This window comes from Pseudozyma flocculosa (assembly GCF_000417875.1).
Source record: "Pseudozyma flocculosa PF-1 unplaced genomic scaffold scaffold00016, whole genome shotgun sequence".
NCBI lineage: Eukaryota > Fungi > Basidiomycota > Ustilaginomycetes > Ustilaginales > Ustilaginaceae > Pseudozyma > Pseudozyma flocculosa.
In genome coordinates, this window is record NW_006920884.1 from 162641 (window position 1) to 180808 (window position 18168).

General features: G+C 64.8%; 5 protein-coding genes across 5 annotated transcripts in view; 1 reads left to right on the forward strand and 4 right to left on the reverse strand.

The window, feature by feature from the left end:
• Window positions 1-512: 512 nt before the first annotated feature.
• Window positions 513-2999, reverse strand: PFL1_04743 (uncharacterized protein; the record flags this gene model as incomplete). The annotated part of the gene is made up of 1 exon (XM_007882271.1): window positions 513-2999. The coding sequence occupies one exon, from the start codon at window positions 2997-2999 to the stop codon at window positions 513-515; it is 2487 nt and encodes an 828-aa protein (XP_007880462.1).
• Window positions 3000-5403: 2404 nt separating this feature from the next.
• PFL1_04744 (uncharacterized protein) lies at window positions 5404-6567 on the forward strand (the record flags this gene model as incomplete). The annotated part of the gene is made up of 4 exons (XM_007882272.1): window positions 5404-5484; window positions 5662-5742; window positions 5862-5893; window positions 6003-6567. 4 exons carry the CDS (start codon window positions 5404-5406, stop codon window positions 6565-6567), a joined length of 759 nt encoding a protein of 252 aa, XP_007880463.1.
• Window positions 6568-7984: 1417 nt separating this feature from the next.
• Window positions 7985-9975, reverse strand: PFL1_04745 (uncharacterized protein; the record flags this gene model as incomplete). The annotated part of the gene is made up of 6 exons (XM_007882273.1): window positions 7985-8266; window positions 8377-8487; window positions 8666-8817; window positions 8944-9084; window positions 9205-9691; window positions 9829-9975. 6 exons carry the CDS (start codon window positions 9973-9975, stop codon window positions 7985-7987), a joined length of 1320 nt encoding a protein of 439 aa, XP_007880464.1.
• Window positions 9976-11441: 1466 nt separating this feature from the next.
• Window positions 11442-12071, reverse strand: PFL1_04746 (uncharacterized protein; the record flags this gene model as incomplete). Its single annotated transcript, XM_007882274.1, has 1 exon — window positions 11442-12071. The coding sequence occupies one exon, from the start codon at window positions 12069-12071 to the stop codon at window positions 11442-11444; it is 630 nt and encodes a 209-aa protein (XP_007880465.1).
• Window positions 12072-17941: 5870 nt separating this feature from the next.
• The window catches only part of PFL1_04747 (uncharacterized protein), a gene marked incomplete at both ends in the record, with an annotated part of 5957 nt that continues 5730 nt past the window's right edge, over window positions 17942-18168 (reverse strand). Inside the window, one exon of the mRNA XM_007882275.1 lies at window positions 17942-18163. Coding sequence (XP_007880466.1) covers window positions 17942-18163 — 222 coding nt within the window. The remainder of the gene's footprint in view (window positions 18164-18168) is intronic.

Sequence of the window (18168 nt, forward strand, 5' to 3'; positions counted from 1 at the left end):
CATGGCATGGCGTGAGAGGGGGAAGGGGGAAGAAAGTATCTAGACCGTGACGATACATGAAAAGAGTCTGATCGAGAGTCGAGTCGAGTCGAGTCGAATGGTTGTGCAAAGCGCATAGAAGCGTGGAAAAGCGTACGAGGGCCCGTGAACGTGTGATGATGGTGGCGGCGTTTGTCTCGATCGTCGGAGTGGGGTGGGAGTGCAGAGCGAGACGGAACGGGACGGGACGATACGATACGAGACGAGACGAGACGAGGTGAGAAGAGACGAGGGGAGAGGGCTGGGGTGAATGGGCCGAAGGCGTGGGGTATGGGTTAAGGTTGATCGCCTTGCGAAGTGCTCTGCAACGCGGGCTGGCGTGAGAAGAGGGAATGTCGAGCAGCGTTCCGGAAGGGAGGCAGCGGCGCAGCGTCGTCCACTGCAGGTAGGAGATGAGACAGACAGCAGGTCTCTGATGTGGTCGATGACAACGCCCGATTGTCGACAAGGAGCCTGATCGGACCAGGCCCGAGCTACTGCTGCGGCTGTGCCGGGTTGTTCGCCAGGGTGAGGCTCTCGAGCCGGTTGCTCAGGGCCTGGTTCTCGAGCACGTCTCTGCGACCACGCAGCGGCGTGTTGATGCCAGAGATGCTGCTCAGCCTCGCGCCTCCCGCCGTCCGGCGCTGATCGGCAGCGCTGGTGCTAGCGGAGCGCGACATTTGAGTGCCGCCGGCGCCGGCGATCTGGCTGGCGCTTGACGCCTGCTTCGAGTGGCCACCGGGGTAACCGTGCTGCAGGTCGTCTCGCTCGGCGGCCTGGCGTACGACGCCTTCAAAGTCCATCACCTCGCCCGCGTTGCGGTTAATGATGTCGGCGTACGAGAAGAACGAGAGCCTCCGCTTGGCCTCCTGCGACGGCGACGGAGCGCCAGAGGACAGCGCCATCAGCGAGCCGTTCTCGCCGCCGTCGAACACGCCAAGCCCGCCGGGCATGGTGCCCAGTCCGCCCGGAGGGTTGATCCGACCGTCGCCGCTGCCCTTGCCCTTCCGGATCTTGTGCTTCTCCATCGTCGGGCTGCTCGCGCCCGAGGCATAGTTGTAAAAGGCCGGCGACCGCGGCACGTACGGGCTCGCTGCCTCTTCGGCATCGCTGGCAGCGATGACGTCGGCCAGGCTGTCGAGGCTGTGGTCGAGCGAGGCTGCCTCGGCACCGCTGATGATCGCGCCATCGATGCTCAGGCTCGACGCGGCAGGCCGTCCGACGTCGGACATCGACGCCGTCATCATTGGCACGCTGAGCGCCGCCAGGTTGGGCGAGCTGGAGCGGTATGGGTTCGGCAGCGGGAGCGAAGGGAACGCCGTGGCCGTGGGGGTGACAAATGCCGACGATGCTGCCGGTAGCTGCTGCTGCTGCTGCTGCTGCGAGAGAGACGGGCCTCCGATCGGCGCTGAGGCGGTCGCCGATGCCGCTCGGCTCGCCTGCGAAACTGCGGCCGCAAGGGAGGCGTGGGGGCCGGGCGTCGGTGAAGCCGAGGCGCGGGAAGACCTCGCAGGACTCGTGTCGAGGACCTCTCGCACGCCCCTGCTCGCCGATGCCTGCGGCGAACGGGAGCGCAGCGATGTCACGCTTCCCATATCCGAGCCAGGGCTATGAACGCCGCCGCGGCTGCGCATCGCCGAGCCCGACTGCCTGACCTCGTCTGATGCAGAGGCTGCCGACTGGCGCGGCGCGAGGCGCTCGGCGATCTGGGCGGCCATAGAGCCGGGAGGGGCCTCGAATTGGCCGCTGGCTGCAACGGGCGGCGACGGAATGGCGGACGACATCGCGGGCGAGTTTGCGTTGCTGTGCACTGAGAGTGCGACCGAGCTGAGCGGGAGGGGAGGCGCTGGCGTCTGCGGGGCCACCACCTCGATCTGCTCGGTCCCGTCCTCGATGATGGCCTCGACGGCGTCGTCCAGGACGCTGGGGATGGCCACGTCGATGGCCTCCTGCTTGCTCATGATATGGCTGGCGTCCCTGTGCTCAATGTCTCGTTCGAAGATGCTCTGTGAGCTCGCGCTAGCGCTGGCCGACAGCGGCATGGAGCCGGTTGCAGCCGCGGCAGACGGGCTGGACAGCGCGCCCAGGCCGCTGACGGTCGAGGAGGAGCTCGTAGGCCGATCCGCTGCGCGTGCAGCTGACATGGAGGGGAGCGGAGAGAGGGGCGCGCTGGCATCGCCGCGGCTTCGCGCGTCGGGAGAGGACGGTCGCGTTGCGCTGCGCGAGGGCCGGAAGAAGAGGCTGCTCCGCTCCGTGGTCGGCGAGCCGAGCGGCTGTCCTGCTGCACCCGGTCGTGGGCTGAAGCCGGGTGTGCGAGGAGGCGAGGCGACCGAGGCCGGCGAGAGAATCGGTGATGCGGCGGGTGGATGCGCAAAGAGCCGCGATACCGTGCTCGCATCCACCGGATCGGCCGGCAGGTCGTTGGCCGCGGGCAAGGCACCCGGACCGGGCAGCGATGCGACGTTAGCAGAGTGCCGCCGAGCCGAAGTAGCGGCTGCGTCCCGCCGGACACCGCCGACCACCGACGTGGGGGTCTGGGGGGATTGTGCTTGGCTGCCGACCAGCGAAGGCTGGCTCTCGTGCGCAGCAGCGGCGTCGCTACCGTTGGCGCCGGCAGGCTTTGAGAAGGCAGGCAGCGCATGGAGACGCAGCGCCGGTGGCGAGGTGCTGGGTGCGTCGTCTGCCATCTGCGCCGACTTTGAAGCGAGGGCCGAGGTCAGCACGGACCGTGAGAGCGGGCTGCTCGGACCGGGGCTGTTGGGTCCCGGGCTGGTGGCGCCGGTGCCGTCGCTGCGGTAGCCGAGGTCGGCGGTGTCGGGGTTGCTGAAGACCTCGTCGAGCTGCTCGTTGTCCGCCTCTGGCTCCGAGAGGTTCGAGTGGGGAGACGTGGAGAGCTCGAGGGGCTTGGCCCTGCGGACACTGGGCTCAATTTTGGCCGCCACTGGGACCGCAGTCGGAACCGTAGACTCTGGAGATACCATGCTGAGGCGGATGGAGGCTCTACCGCGGTCAGTCTCGCGGTGCTGGGCGGTCGAAGTTGCTGCGGGGTAGGGTCTGGCGATGTGAGCGGTGCTTTTGCGGATGGTTGAGTGGACGTGTGGGTGGTATGAGCCCGAGTGGTTGGCCAGCAGAGAGCTGCGCTGCGGCTATGAGGTTCAGGCTGGATCTGAGGTTGCGGGCGATGCCGACGTGTGGGTCGAGGGACGCTGCCTGTCGACGAGGGGTATGCGGCCGAGGCTGTGATGGACCACGGCGGGTGAGCTGTGCGTATGGCAGAGTGGTGGGTTTTGCGGATGCCTGTGTCTGCACTCGTCGTAAGAAGTGTCGAGGAGATGAAGAGCGGGACGGTTGGGCGGGTGTCGCCTTTCCGCTGCGATCGTAGAGGGCACCAGCGGCTGCGGTCCGAGGGTGAGTGAAGTCCCCGAAGATGAACGACGGCCGTGAGCGAGCGGGCCAGGCTGGCACGGCTTGTGGGAGTGGGTGCGGCTAGCAGGGTGGTGCTGGATGCGTTGGTGGCGGTGTTGGTGTTGGTGTTGATGGTGGTGGTTGCCTCGGATGGGGTGGTTGCGGGTGGGCAAGAGAAGAGGTGGGTCGTGATGGACTGCGAGGTTGAGGTGTCAGCTGCGGCCAGCGCACCGCTTGCAAGCAGGCTTGCCTGCTTAATTGCCTGGCCGCCCGCCTGCCTGCCAGCCTGCCAGCCAGCATGCAAAGGCCTCTGGACCGCCAAAGTCACCGTGCGTGCCTTGGCTGCCCTCTGCCTAACCCAGGCTAACTGCGCTCGCTGGTGGGCCTGCCTCCGCCAGGCTCGTGGGCCGTGGCTCGTGTCACACGGGTCAACCCTGGAAAAAGGGGGGCCGGGCAGCCTGGAAATGACGCCGGGGGCCCCTCGGCCTGCCTCCGTCGCACGTCCCAACACGGTACGCATACTCTCCTGGCCTAGCCACGCCTTGACGAATGGCCAAAGGCTCGGCGTACGTTGCACCGCGCCTCTCTTGGTGGCAACCTCGACCTCTCTCGGCCATCTAGATTACCACGACAGCGACTCGGCCAGGCGCCGTCGCAGTACCTACTCGAGAGTGTCTAGCATGACCGGATTGCTTCGAAGACGGGCCAGAGGCAATCATACATCAAGCTGCCGCCCGCCGCGCCGCCGGAGCGGCCACTTACCAGGCGGGCCGCATACGCAGGATCAGAATGTGGGTAGGTGCCCCCTCCCTTGTCCGGGGGACGTTGCGACGACGCAATCTACCTGGACTCGGCGTCACACGCCGCTGCTGAGCCCGCAGCAGCCTTGGTGGATCCGACGGGCATGGGCCTCTCCATCGGCTCGCCGGCCGTTCTTCGCGATTTGCCAGGGATTTTCAGGCACCTTTTTCCCGAGGCCGTCATCGCCCCTAGCTGCCCAGCCTCCGCCTTCGTCCTTCGTCCAGCCTGGGCAAGAAAGAAGACCGACGAGCAGATCGACCCTACTCCACTCTACGGCGAGACTCACACGAACCCGCTCGCTCCTGGGGCGGGATCTGTCGAGCCCGTGAGCACTCCGCTCGCAAACGACCAAGCGCGGCAGCCGTTCAGCACCGCCGCTGCCACAAACAGACGTCGGCACATCGAGCGTTCAGGTCTGGGCGGGAGGCGGTGTAGGCAATCGCACGCACCATCCACCAGCAGGGCTGACGGCCAAGTCGAACCCTCGCGCAGGACCTGTCTCGCCGCGCGGCCTGGCCAGGCAGAGGGCTGCGGCTGCGGTCGCCAACGAGCTCAGCAAAAAGGCAGGCGGCTGGCCAAGGTGGCTGCTGCCATGGCGCCACGCAACGTACGTCTTCATCTGGCCCATCCGAGCACCCTGGAATTGCCGAGCCAGCTGCAAGCCGGCGCTCCTTGGGCGGCACCTTGCTTGCTGGCTGGCGGGCTCGCGGGGTGCTCCCTGAGGCACTTCCGACCAGCCGAGCTGGCCAATTCGCGCAGCCTAGCCTGCCCCCATCCCCATCGCTTGCTTCTCCTGTTGGCTTCGTCGGATGTACGGGGGTCGATGAGCAGGCAGGCAAGGCGCAGCGGGGTGGCCCTTTTGGAGCGGGCCTGACAGGCCGATTGGGCACAGCCCTGCTCTGTCGTCTGCCGCTGGCCTAGCCGGCTCGGCCTGGCCATGCAGCGTGGGGCAGGATGCGGAGCCGAAACGGGGCCGCGGTCAGAGAGGCCTGGCAGGAGGTCGCGCGCGCGCGCTCGCGCTGGGTCGGGTCAGGCGGCGAAAATCGGCATTGCCAGGCCCCGCTCGCATGCCCCGCACCATCTCACCCGCTCGCCACCGCCGCCGCTACCGTCACAACCACCACCCTCTCAGCCCCATCCGCAGTCTCCGCCCGCCCCTCTTCCAGATCCAGATACATCATGACCACTCGCCTCTACCTCGGTCGCCTGCCTCAGGACGTGCGCAGGTCCGACATCGAGGACCTCTTCAAGGGCTACGGCGTGAGTATCGCATCGCATCCTTGTGCGCGTATGCCCGGATTTGGACACGCGTTGCGTTCAAGCCGCCCTCGACGCCCACGCAGGCCCAGGCGCTGGCCTCTCCCCAAACCGATTGCTGACGCCGAACGCTCCCCGCTGCATCTCCATGCATCCGCCGCTCCACTGCTTCCTGTACAGCGCCTCCTCGATGTCCGCATCATGGGCACCTTCGGTTTCGCCGAGTTCGAGCACCCGCGCGACGCTGAGGACGCCATCAAGGTTCGTCCCGTCGCGCCGTCCTTGCATCAATTCGTTGCCACGTTCTCCCTTGCCTGACCTGTACTGACCCGCCTCTGACGACACCTTCCCTCGCTCATCCTCTTCTCGTCGATCGGCAGGACTTCGACGGACGCAACTTTATGGGAGAGAGGTGAGTCACATCGCGATCCCGCATCTCTGCTCTGAGCAGTCAGATTCCCTCGCAGCCCGCTGACATGGCCCCTTTCCCTGCTGCGCATCACATCCACCCGTTCCGCTAGGATCCTCGTCCAGCCTGCCAAGGCTGCACCTCGTCGCGACTTTGGCGGTGGAGGAGGATTCGGCGGCGGCGACCCCTACGGTGGCGGTGGCGGATACGGCCCTCGTGGTGGCTACGGCGGTGGTCCGCCGCCCCGAGGCCCTCCCCGCCTTCGCCGCGGTCAGTTCCGCCTGATCGTGTCCAACCTGCCTCCCAACACCAGCTGGCAGGACCTCAAGGACATCGGCAGGGAGTACGGCTCCATCTCGTTTGCCGATGTCGACCCCACGCGTCCGGACGAGGGCGTCATCGAGTACGACCAGCGCGAGGACTACGAGAAGGCGCTCGACAAGATCGAGGGCATCGAGCTGCGCGGCTACAAGCTCCGCATCGACCCCGCCGAACCTCCGCGCGGTGGCCGCGACCGCGAGCGTAGCCCCCCGCCTCCCAGGAAGCGGGACGACAGCCCTCCGCCTCGCAGGCGCGAGGACAGCAGGGAGCCACTCCCGCCGGCTCGCTACGACAGCCGCAGCCCGCCTCCCAGGCGCGAGCGCGACTACGACGAGCGACCGCCCCGCGACGACTAGGCGGCGCCAGTACTCGAGGCGGTGGCCTCGCGTTTGTCGTGGCGAGCGCGCGAAACGCGTCGGCCAGCCACCCTCGCCGCAGCATCCCTCGCACGGCGGACGACCTTCGGAAACTGTGACGGCCTCATGATGATTGGTTCAAATGATGGTCCCCTCGAATCGTTCGGTCTCCTTCAAGCCGGTCTCCGGTTGCCACGAAAGAAGCCCTCCTATAGCCCTGATCGATCCGGTCGATGACGCGATATCCCCCCTTCCTGGCCCTTGTTACAATCCATACCTGAGCGATACTCACCCCGGCGTCGACCTACTCGAGGCGCCCCTGGCAAGCTGGCATCCCGCTCCTACAGCGCCAGGACCGGACCGGAGCGATGGCACGCGGGCGAAGCACCAAGGTCGAGGATGGTTCCTGGCGCATCTTGGATCTCTCGATGGCGGTCTTGATTTCGAGGTCGATCACCAAAGGCGGTCCAACCTGGCAGCTCACTGAACCTCGCGGAACGAGGCAGCACTGGGTCGATGCGCGCTCAAGTGTGACGGGCAAAGCGTCGATTCGAAAGGCTCCGAAGATGGCCCATCGAGAAGGCCAACCGCCGCTCGAGGTGGCGGCGAGAGGCTGATGGTTGGTGCCGCACGCATCACGGTCAAGGGACTTCACACGCGCGCTGCAGACGGATCTCTCGCTCGATTGGAGGCATGAACGGCGGCTGATCTCGTGTCATGGAAGGGCGGCAAGACGCTCCTAGCGTTCGACAGGTCGCGGACGACGACAGCGCTTTCCTTGCGGGTCTGAATGCGCGGGCGAGGCGGCCTCACCTCTACGACGACGACGTGGTCGCGCGCCCAAGATCGATGTGCCCTCTTCACCTCGTGGCCTCGACGCCGATGGTCCTTGCACTGCGACGATGGATCATCTACTCAGCCCCAGCCCCAGCCGTCTCGACATCTGGACCCCGGTAAGATTTGGGTTGGGCCTGCGCTGGATACTTACCGACTGACGATGCTGTGTCGTCCTGCTCTCAAACGCAAACGACGGACAGACGGGACGAGGGTCCGAGATCGCGGCTGCCCAAAGCAAAGAGGCGCCGGCAACCTCGGTCAGATGCCAGGCGTAACTCGTCGCGCTGGCGGCGGCTGCGCATTTCGGCCCCTGTGCTGCGCCGCGCCAGGCTTACTGACTGCACTGAGCAAGCCCGTCTAGCTCTGGGCGGGTCTGCTAGCCCCGTTTGGCGGGACTCTAAGCGCCAGGCAGTCTCGCCACTCGGGAGAAACCCGGTGAGTCTGGTGAATTGTCCGTTTGCACATGCTTCTAGCCAGGGAAGAGCTACCTGCGGCGGGGTCTCCTGCGTCCATCCATGTCTATCCTTGTATCCGTGCATTCGAGCGGCAGAATCCAGTGAAATGGCCATGAACGATGACCCTAGACCGCGCCGCATCCAGCACCGGATTGGCCGGCGCCCTGGCAACGGGCCGCGGAAAGGAAGACGCGACCCGGGACGACCTCGTACCCTTGCTCGCTGCGCTCTACCGCGTCCAAGAGCTCCTCGTGCGTCGGCACGAGGCGCGCGGCAGGCCTGGTTAGCTCGACCTGTGCGACGCCACCAAAGAAGTCGGTCACCTTGACGTGGTCGAGGGGGCGGTGGAAGAGGTCGGTGCGCACGCCCGGATCCGAGTGGATGACGTCCGGATTGTAGTTGTCGAACTGCAGCCGCGCTCGCGCACGCACGCCGGGGGGCCGAAGAGAAACATGGGGTGGAAGGTGAGTCGGATTGGCAACGGCGTGCAGACAAGACCAGACAAGGCAAGACGTACGAGGTCCTGCATGGTGGTTTCGCTCGTCTTGTTCTTGTCCTCCATAAACTCGAGGACGTGGTTGGTGAACCGGTCGATCATCGCCACACCCAGATCGCCATCGCTGTGGTGCTGTAGACATTGAGGTTCACGTCGAAGCAGCGGCGAAGACGAGGACGAGCACCGTGTTAGTGTAGGGCCGCGCGGGAGCAAGTCGACGAGGTTCAGCTTACCCGCTCATCAACAAGAGAGGGGAGGGAGAGCGAGAGCGAGGGGGTTGAGGACGGAGGGATGCCCGCACGAAACGCACCGAGTACGAGTTCTGGCCCTTTTTGCTGCTGCCCGTTGCGAGGACGTTGGGAGAGTAGATGCGGCTGTACATGGTGTTGGCCTGGCAGGTGTCGACCATGAAGAAGAGCTCGTGGTACCTCTTCTTTTCCCACATCTGCTCGATTGCGTCGGCTGATGGGCCGTGCGCGAGGACGGGGCAAGGAGTGAAGGAAGAAGAGAGAAGAGCATGGGCAAGCCCGGGTCAGCAGCGGAGCGCCGCGCGAGGTCAGGGACGAGGCAAGGGGGGAACGGACGCACCGATATCAAACGCCGAGATCTCTTCGTGGTCCTGGAACTTGAGGAACTCGTCGCCGCCGTGGCCCGTCATGTAGAGGAAGACGTTGGAGCGGGCGTCGCTCTCGAGCCGCTTGGAGCGGGGCGTCGAGGGTGGTGTTCGGCCTGTCAAGAGGAGAGCGAGGAGGGGCTCGATGAGCCGGTCAGCTTCTCGTTCGATGGGGGCGACGACCGCTCTGGCTGCCCAGCCTCTCCGCACGCAATCACTACCCGCGCACCACTCACCCGTGAGGACCCTGATGAGGTTCTCGACGCTGACCTCGTAGCCGCGGTAGTCGACCTCTACATTCTCGCCGTACAGGTCGAGCTGGCGGTTCGAGTTGGCCCACACCTTGCCCGGGAACTTGTTGCGCGGGTTGCACGCCGCGTCGTCGGCGAGCATGAGGATGATGTTGGAGTCGGGGATGCCGAGGCGCTTGACGGTGCGGTACATGCCGAGCGTGTTGGCCATGTGGCGGTAGTTGAACCAGAACTTGGAAGTGCACACCAGCACTGCCCAGTTGTTGGTGTGGCCGCCCGTCAGGGGTGCCGAAGAGGAGCCGGTGCCATTGTGGTGGAGCGGCGAGGAGGAATACGACGACGTGAAGGCGCCTGCACCGGTGCTGCTGCCGTCGGATAGAGGGTTTGGCACGCCAAAGAAGGTCGAGAGCTGGGCCAGGACGCTGCCCTCGTCGATGAAGAGGTCCGGGGCGATGAGGGGAATGCCAATGGCCTGCCGGGACGGGTGGGATCACGGACAAGAGGCAGGGCGTTGACACGGAGCGTCAGCTTGTCCGGTCAGCGAGAGAAGGCGAAGGGTTCGAAGCGGAGGCGGAATGGCCCGCCCGCCTGTCGGGCATGCCCACTCACGATCAGGGGGACCATGAGCACGCCCAGCAGTACAGCCTTTACGAGCTTCCTCGTCGTCGACTTGGGGGCCTCCAAAGGTTGACGACGGGACCTTGGCCTCGTCTTGGCCGCGCCCTCGCTGCTTGCTTGCGACTGCTGCTGCGGCATCGTCGTCGGCTTGATGGCCGTCGTGGGCCGTCCGTCCTTGGTCGCGGACGGGTCCCGATGGCGGGGTTGGTCGAGGCAGATGCGGACGACGGTACGAAGGACGAAGGGCGATCGAGGTCGGAAGCAGAGGTGGGGGTGCAAACCAACAAATTGCTTGGTTGCCGTCTCCCGGGTCTCGCGTTGCCACGCACCGTGCGAGGCCCGGGTCGTCGAGGTGGAGAAGCAAGCAGGCAGGCAGGCAGGCAGGCTAAGCTGCGTCGGGCCACGTTGCAGAGGTGGGGGCGTAGCAGACCAGCGGCCCGGCCCGTCCCGTTTTGACGGAACAGTAGGTACATAGGTACGAGCGCACGGCACCAAGCAAGCTGCAATGATGATGACGATGACCGACGCTCTTCCCGGTTAACCGCTCCGGGACAGGGCGCGACGAGCGCTGTAACGGCGGAAGACGTGTTTTGCCGTCCAAGGTTGTGCAGCGAGCCTGCCTGTGGTGCGGGTCCTTGGCTGCCCGCCCGGCCCCGGTCGTCATGTCAAGCAGCGGATCGACGACCCACTTCGGTCCCCATGCCTGTCAAAGGATGCACAGCGCAGCGTGCCGTCGGGCTTCATCGAGAGCCCTCCGTTGCTGCACCGGCCTGATGGAGAGCGGCGAGGCTTCCCCTTGGTTCCCGCCAGCGCGTCCACTACCTCCCCCTCCCCTCCGTGGCCGCGCGAACAGAGGCTTGAGAGACTTGCCCGTCAAGCCACGCGACCAACGAGCATCCACGACGAGCAGACCAGCGTCGCACCGGGAGGGTGTCCTTTACGATTCCATTTCCATTTCATCGAACGATTCCCGACATCGCGCAGAGACAAACAGCTAGACGGCGAGACAACGGGGAGAGACAAGGAGCGAGACGAAGAGAGCGGAGCGGGAAACAGACCAGCGAACGACGACGAGAGAAACAGAGGGCAAAGGACTGCGGACGCGTACAGCGCGGGAACCAAAGGGGGGAAAGGGGGAAGGTAACGAGCGTGCGCCCGGCGTGCAAACAGAGTCGCCGTTCCAAAGTATCGGGAGAGACACAAGGACAGAGCGGTGCCGCGGACAGGAGGGGCAGTCGATCGGAGCAGATGCGCGACGGAGGAAGAGAAACGATATGGGTGTCCCGGCCCAGACCCGGTGAGATGCCGCGTGGGGAACTTCCCAGCAAAGGATAGCGTCGAGGTAGCGTAGAAGGGGAGCGACGGCAGCAGCCAGATCAACCAGCGATGGCAATGATACAGAGCGGATCGACGACGATCTAGGTCGCTAGCCTGCAACGAGGAGATGGAGGTGTGGACGGAGTGGTCAACATCCGATGTTGCATCCGACATCCCGACGACGGCGACCGCACCCAACAGCGAAGATGGGCAATGACGAGCGACACTCACGAATCATCTAGACAGATGGCGCCCCCAACCCGATCATGAAGAGAGGTCGAAGCGGTTCAGGCCTGGGCAGCCTTCTCGGCCTTGTACTCGCGCTTCCAGGCGTAGTTGCGGTTGGGGTACAGGCCAAGGTCACCGGCGGCCTCGGGGGCCTCGTCGCGCTTCTTCCAGGCGTAATTGCGGTTGGGGTACAGGCCAAGGTCCCCGGCGGCCTCGGGGGCCTCATCACGCTTCTTCCAGGCGTAGTTGCGGTTGGGGTACATGCCAAGGTCACCAGCAGCCTCGGGGGCCTCATCACGCTTCTTCCAGGCGTAGTTGCGGTTAGGCATGAGGCCAAGGTCACCAGCGGCCTCGGGAGCATCGCGCTTCCAGGCGTAGTTGCGGTTGGGCATGAGGCCAAGGTCACCAGCGGCCTCGGGAGCATCACGCTTCCAGGCGTAGTTGCGGTTGGGCATCAGACCAAGGTCACCAGCAGCCTCGGGCGCATCGCGCTTCCAGTCGTAGTTGCGGTTGGGCATGAGGCCGAGGTCACCCGCGGCCTCGGGAGCATCGCGCTTCCAGTCGTAGTTGCGGTTGGGCATGAGGCCAAGGTCGCCGGCGGCCTCACCCTGAGGGGCGGGGCTGGGGGCGGCCGAGACGACAGCGACGGCCGCGAGGGTCGAGAGGACGGTGGCGAGGCGAAGCTGCATGTTGGTCGACGGTGGGAGAAGGGGGACGGGCAAAAGGGGTGGTGGTGAAGAAGGTAGAGAAGGAAGGATGACCGGCGGGCTGACGATGGAAACCGGTCGGGCCACGTATCGGGTTATATCTCTTGAGCCGGAGGACAAAGGAGGGTGGATGGGGAGAGCGAGGGAGAGATGTGGTGTCTGGGGCAAGGGCCGACAGCCGGCAAGGCTCGGCCAGGTGCTGCTTGCTCGCTGCCTAGCCTGTGCGGGCTACCAGGCTAGGGTCAGGGTGCGCCGAGTACACGACGTAAGGTGGGCCCTGGCGCCTGCTGTCGCCACGGCCAGGCCAGCTACTGACCGGCAGCTGGTGCCTGCCAAGGTAGGGAAGGGAGAGTCCCGGAGGCGGGGCAGCCACGGCGGCAGAGAGAGAGACAGGCAGGCAGGGAGGGGGCCTCGATGTGCGTGAGGAGCGTGCGTGCGTGCGCCCACAGCTACAGCCAGCCAGGGCGTGGGACCTGGCCGAACGGCGAGACGAGGCTTCCGGCGCTAAGCAAAGGCAGGCCCCAGGAACGCCATTCGACGATGATGTCGGGGAGCAATAATCAAGCAACAGCAGCTCAAGGCTGGGCGGCGAAAGGGGGGCGTCGGGGAGGATGGGAATGCTCACACGCCCGGGCACAGGCGGTTGGGGCATCGACGCAAGGCAAGGACCCGCTCGGGCACCCATACGCGGCCGCAGAAGAAGAGGGGCGATCCGCCCCAGGAGGCGACGGCACGGTGCGTACGTCGACGAGCAAGCGTACGCAGCTGGTTGCCGCCCCGGCCTGTAGACGGAGAGAGAGTCGAGCCGCCGTATGGCAGGAGCAGGAACGGGAGCGCAGCAGCAGCAGCAGCAGAGGCGATGCTCGGCCTAGACCGCACCGTGCCGCGCGCTCTGCATGAGCCGCAGAGCCGGGTCGGGGTCAACGCCGCCGCGCTGGGCGGGAGATTCAAAACGATCCAGAGACGAAATTCCTAATGGACGAACGCAGGTCGAAAAATCAGGACAAAAGCAAATACAAATTCTCCTGTATTCGCGACTGGATGCTTCAAATGCAGGCAGGCCTCTGGCTACAGCACTCCGTGCACCTGTCCAGGAGGCAAGCAAGCTTTTCTGTTGCTTCTTTGCTGAGCAGGCAGGTCCTGATACAGGCCTCTAGAGCACGGGCGTCTCGCCATGAGCCGCGAAGGCAGGAACAGCATCATGGCGTCGCCATAAGGAGAGAGAAAGGGGGACGGGTGGCCAGCCCAGCGATGACGACCGAAATGGCGCAGCGCTGTCGCGGAGCGCAGCCTTGCCGACATGTGCTGCCGCATTTTTCTCTTTCTCTCGATCCATTTTCAAAAGCCAGACGCATGCCACGCCAGCTGGCGGGCCGCGCTGGAATTCCCGCAGACGACTCTGTGGCGGCCGTCAGCGAATGCTTCGGCATACCGGTGACCGTGGCCGCAGACAGATCTATGGTGACGACGACGCTGATTCTGCCTGTCTGTTCACACGCGCCGACGGGAGGACGAGGGGGTGTACCAAGAGGTGGCAGGAAAACACCGGAGCATGTGCGTGTGTACGACCCAGGGAAAGAGGTGATTCAAGCTGGAACCTGCCCGCTGCACTGACGAGCGAGCGTGCGAGCGAGCGAAACAACTCCCAAGCTAGAGGTTCGAAGCCCCGACGCAGCCATCGGGGCACGAAAGAAGGGTCGGCTCGTCGGGGGAGCAGGCAAGGGATCTGCACACCTGTACGGCGGAGGGCGAAACACGAGCCAGCACAGACGCTGGATCGGCGCTCCGCCACACCAACGAAGATCGAAAACAGAACATCGTATCGTCGTTCATCGTCGTCGTCGTCGTCGGCGGCGGCGGACGATATGTCAATTCACCTTTCCTCATCGTGGCGGCCTTGCCCAGCCGGTACAGTACCAGCCGTGACCTCTCCGAACTGCCGACGCAACCGCGGGATGCGATGACCAAAGGATCCACGGCGAGCGCAGGAACATGCCTCGGCGTTCCCAAGCGAGGTCGTACATATTTTAGACCGGAAACTTGCTCATGCGTTGCAGTTGGGGAAGAGGGGACGCAGCGCGACACGACGGGTCAGGCGGCAAGGCGGATGGCCTGCCTGACTGGCTGTGAGGACTCTGGTCCCGCCCCGCCCCGCGCCGCCACGCCTGGCCTCGCCACTCCAAGCCTCGCCTTGCTCAGCATTCCGGCACGGTGGCCTTAGCTTGGCCTGTCGCCTCCAAGTCCGCCAAGGTCCGAGGCCTCCGATGCCAGCAAGACGTTCACGCTGGGCAAGCCTGCCACCTCAATTCGCCATCGCCATCGACGCGCTGGTAAAGCCCAACAAGCAAGCAAGCAAGGCAAGCCAGGCAGGTACGCCCCTGATGCCATCGCTTCCTCGGCCATTTGTTAACTTGTTCCACGAGGCCCCAGACAACCGGCTGGCAAGGGTCGATGCTCGCCTGCCATGCTTGGTTGACGGTCGCGACAGCTTCGACGTGGTGGCAGGCCCACGCCATACGTCGCCCATAGTGGTGGCCAGGATGCTGGCCGCCAAGACCCAATCTCAGCAGTCTGGGGCTCCAAATTGCTGCCGCCCTGCGCAGGCTGTCGGCCGGCCTCTCACAGCAGCATGCATCGTGGGGGCAATCTAAGGCGCTCACTTGGTGCTTGGTGCTTGGCGCGAGGCTGCTTCCTTCCCGTTGGCTGCACATGTATCGTCCAGCTCCCTTCCGACATTTTCTTGCCGCGATTCGGTGGACAGCGAGTGCAAGCGCGCGCGTTTGCTCTGCGAGGTGTCCGGTACGGTACGTATCTGATAAGTCACGGTGGCGCGGCTCTCGACGTCCCGGCGTGGGCGCTCTGGTTGACCAAGGAAAGAGGTTGCGAGCGGCCTCGAGCCGCAACGTTGGGTGGCCGTTTGCGCCGGGAATCCTCACGTCCCACCTCTCGGCGGCAGCGTCGATGCTTTTGTTGTCAGCCCGCGGCGGCGCATCTGCCTCGCTTGCACTGGGACGAAGAGCATCCATCAATCGTTGCACGAAGCGATGCCTGCGCTGCGGAACAAACCGTGCCGACCCCTTTGCCATAAGAAGGAAGCGTACGGACGTCGATATCGCGCAGGAAGGACTCGTGAGAGTTCGAGGCAGAGAACGTCGACGGTCCACCTTGGAGCAGCAGGCCGATCGCGCGACGTCGTCCCTTGGACGCGGCGGCGGGCGTCAAGGGTGGGAAGGAGGCCCGCGATCAGACGTCGGGAGATTTTGCCTCGGCGGTTGCCAGGGTCACGTTGACGCTTGACGAGGGCAACGGCCGCCTTGATTCGCTGCCCGGTGGAACCAGAGATTAACCGCCTCTCTTGCCTTGCCTGCCGAAGCAGCGCATGGGCGAAGACGGTCCGGCCCGTCGAAAGATCTCATCGTGGCCCACGCGTACGCTGCTCGCCGTGTGGTCCAACTCTAGCTGGCGCATGTTCCTGGCCCCCTTGGCCTCGCTTTTTTGTCTCCGTATGCTTCCATCGGCAAACAAGGTTGGGCCCCGTCTTGCCACCCGATGGCATATCACAATCGTATCAAGCCGCGCTCGCTGGGTTGGTTGTCCAGCTGAGCGGCACCGACGCGACGTAAGCAGCATGAGCAGGACGCCTTGGTGCGACTGCAAGGTCGACGACCTCTGGCTGCATACGAGAGCGACTCCTCTCTCCTCTCCAGGAACGCGGACGGATCGAGGATGCCAGGAGACGGCGAGGTCGGGGAGGTGGCGCTCCGATCCAGATCGCGGGGTACGCGTGCGAGGAAGTGGCGGCTCTGAGATTACCTGCAGTACCAGCAGCAGCCGGGGAATGATGGCGACGATGGCAGGCAGGCGGAGCTGACACGTCGTCGCCGGAGCCGTCTCTCGCTCCGTCGAGCTCCGCCACTCCGCCGCGTCGTCGTTGTCGTCGTCGCCGTCGCCGGCGCCGTCGCCGAAGCCGCTCAGGTGCATACGTGTCAGCTCCGTCCGCACGAGCTCGCCGGGTCCGCGGCCTTGTGCCATTTGCGGAACAGCCCCCCTTACCAGCGCCGCGCCGGGCGGAGTCGATGGACGGTCAACGATGGACCGGCCGTGCGACGGAGACGGCGACCCTCTGCTTCCGGCGGTTAGCTTCAGTGCGACGAGAGCGTGGTGTCCGACTGAGCCGCCTGCCGCATCGATGGTCGATCATCATCTTGTGCAGCCACTCGAAGCTCCGGTCCCCATGTTGCCTGCATCCCCCGCGACCAACCCTACAACCCTTACCTTACCAGCCCTCGGCGAAGTGTCGAACGTGAGAAAGGCCGGCCTGTTGGAGAGGTGCTCGATAGGCAGGTGGACGCATGCATCCCAACCGGCATCCGCCCGCCACCGTCGTCGCTCGAAGAGACCCCCCCGGCGAGCGACGAGGTGAGACGCCCGTGCTCTGCAGGCGTTCATGGTGCACGAGCCGGTTGCTGCTAATGTATGCAACAGAATCGCCCCCGACATCACCATCCCGGCTAGCTCAGTCGGTAGAGCGTCAGACTCTTATCCAAGAGCCTCTGTGTTCATCACAGAACCTCAATCTGAATGTCGTGGGTTCGAGCCCCACGTTGGGAGATCTTTTTTATCGCCTTCCTTTTTTTGTTCCCTTTGACGGCGATTTTTGACTCTAGCTGGGCGGACACGGCGACGGCAGAGTCAGCCCTGATTCACCTGTCGAGCTACTGTAAAAGGACATCGACGGTGCCTGGAAGACACACATGCGCGCGGTGGTGGGGCTTCCGCATGCGTCGCCGCCAACCCTTCCGATCCAGCTGACCAGGTAGACCAGGCAGGCTAAGAAGTGCTCGCGATAAGGTTTGTACTCGGTCGTCGTTGGTCGAGATCGAATCGAAAGCTTAGCGTGGGTTCGACAGCGGAACAGAGAGGTGGGAGGCAGGCAGGCGGACGGGCGGGCACGCCAAGCCCGAGGGGGGGGAGGCGAACACCGAGACGCGCCAACAAGGCCGGGCGGGCTGGAAAGTGCGGGGGAGGGACGGAACATGTCATTCCGATGCGCCCGCCCTGGTCGGGGAGTGGGTGGGTGGGTGCTTCCCCCGGCGCCTGCGCCTGCGTGCAATCATGAGTCTACATAGGTTTGTGCGGGGACGTCTACGGTAGGTAGGGATGGGCCTGCGATCGCGTCATCCCTCTCCAGCCCAGCCTAGGTCAGGCCTAGCCAGGTCGACTGGATAGAAGCTCGCGTCGATGAGGTGTGAGAGGGCGAGACCGAGGCAGGCACACGCCGCACCAATTTGCCGCCGCACGTACCAAACATCTTCTTGGCGCCCTTCCTCGCCCTCGCTTGCCAAGCCAAGCCAAGCCAAGCCAAGTCATGACCCTGGCTGCCCCACGGCCCAAGCCGGGCAGCGAGAGCCAGGCAAGTGAAATGCAGCGCAGCGCAGCGCAGGGCAGCGCCAAAGGGGCGAGAGCGTCAACGTCGAGCAAAGTAGGCAGGTACGTAGGATTCGGAAGCGAGCGAGTAGTGTAAGTTTCTGTATCTGACAAGGCCGGACGGCAAACGAGAGGGTATGAAGTCGGGGGGTCCAGGGGGAAAACAATGAGGGCAGAATGGCCACGCTGGCTAGACTGTAATGGTAGTGTCCGTCGGTCGGTCGGTCGGTCTGTGGATCTACCAAGGGCACTGATGTTCAAGAGAGGGTGTAGAAAGGAAAGTCCGGTACGTGTGGATGAGATCTGCGGATCGACCGACCGTATATCTGTCGGGCTTCTCGATGGGCGAAAGAATGTGGTGTCTTCTGATATGCATCTGCAAGAGAAGAGTGAGGGATGGACTGGCGCAGACGTCGTAGCATCCATCACCTGGCAAGGGCCTGGGAGACGGCCTCGCGGAAGCTCTTGCGGAACCGGTCGAGGCCGGGAGCCGGCCGGGCGGGGCGCGGCTCCTTGGGGAGGTAAGGCTCGGAGCGCGTCTTGCCCGTGCCGTCGCCCTGGACCTGGACCGAGTGGTGCTCCTCGGTCTCGCCCGCCACCCACCGGCTGGCGACCTCCATCTGGCGGTTGCGCTTGCGCCGGCCGTACTCTG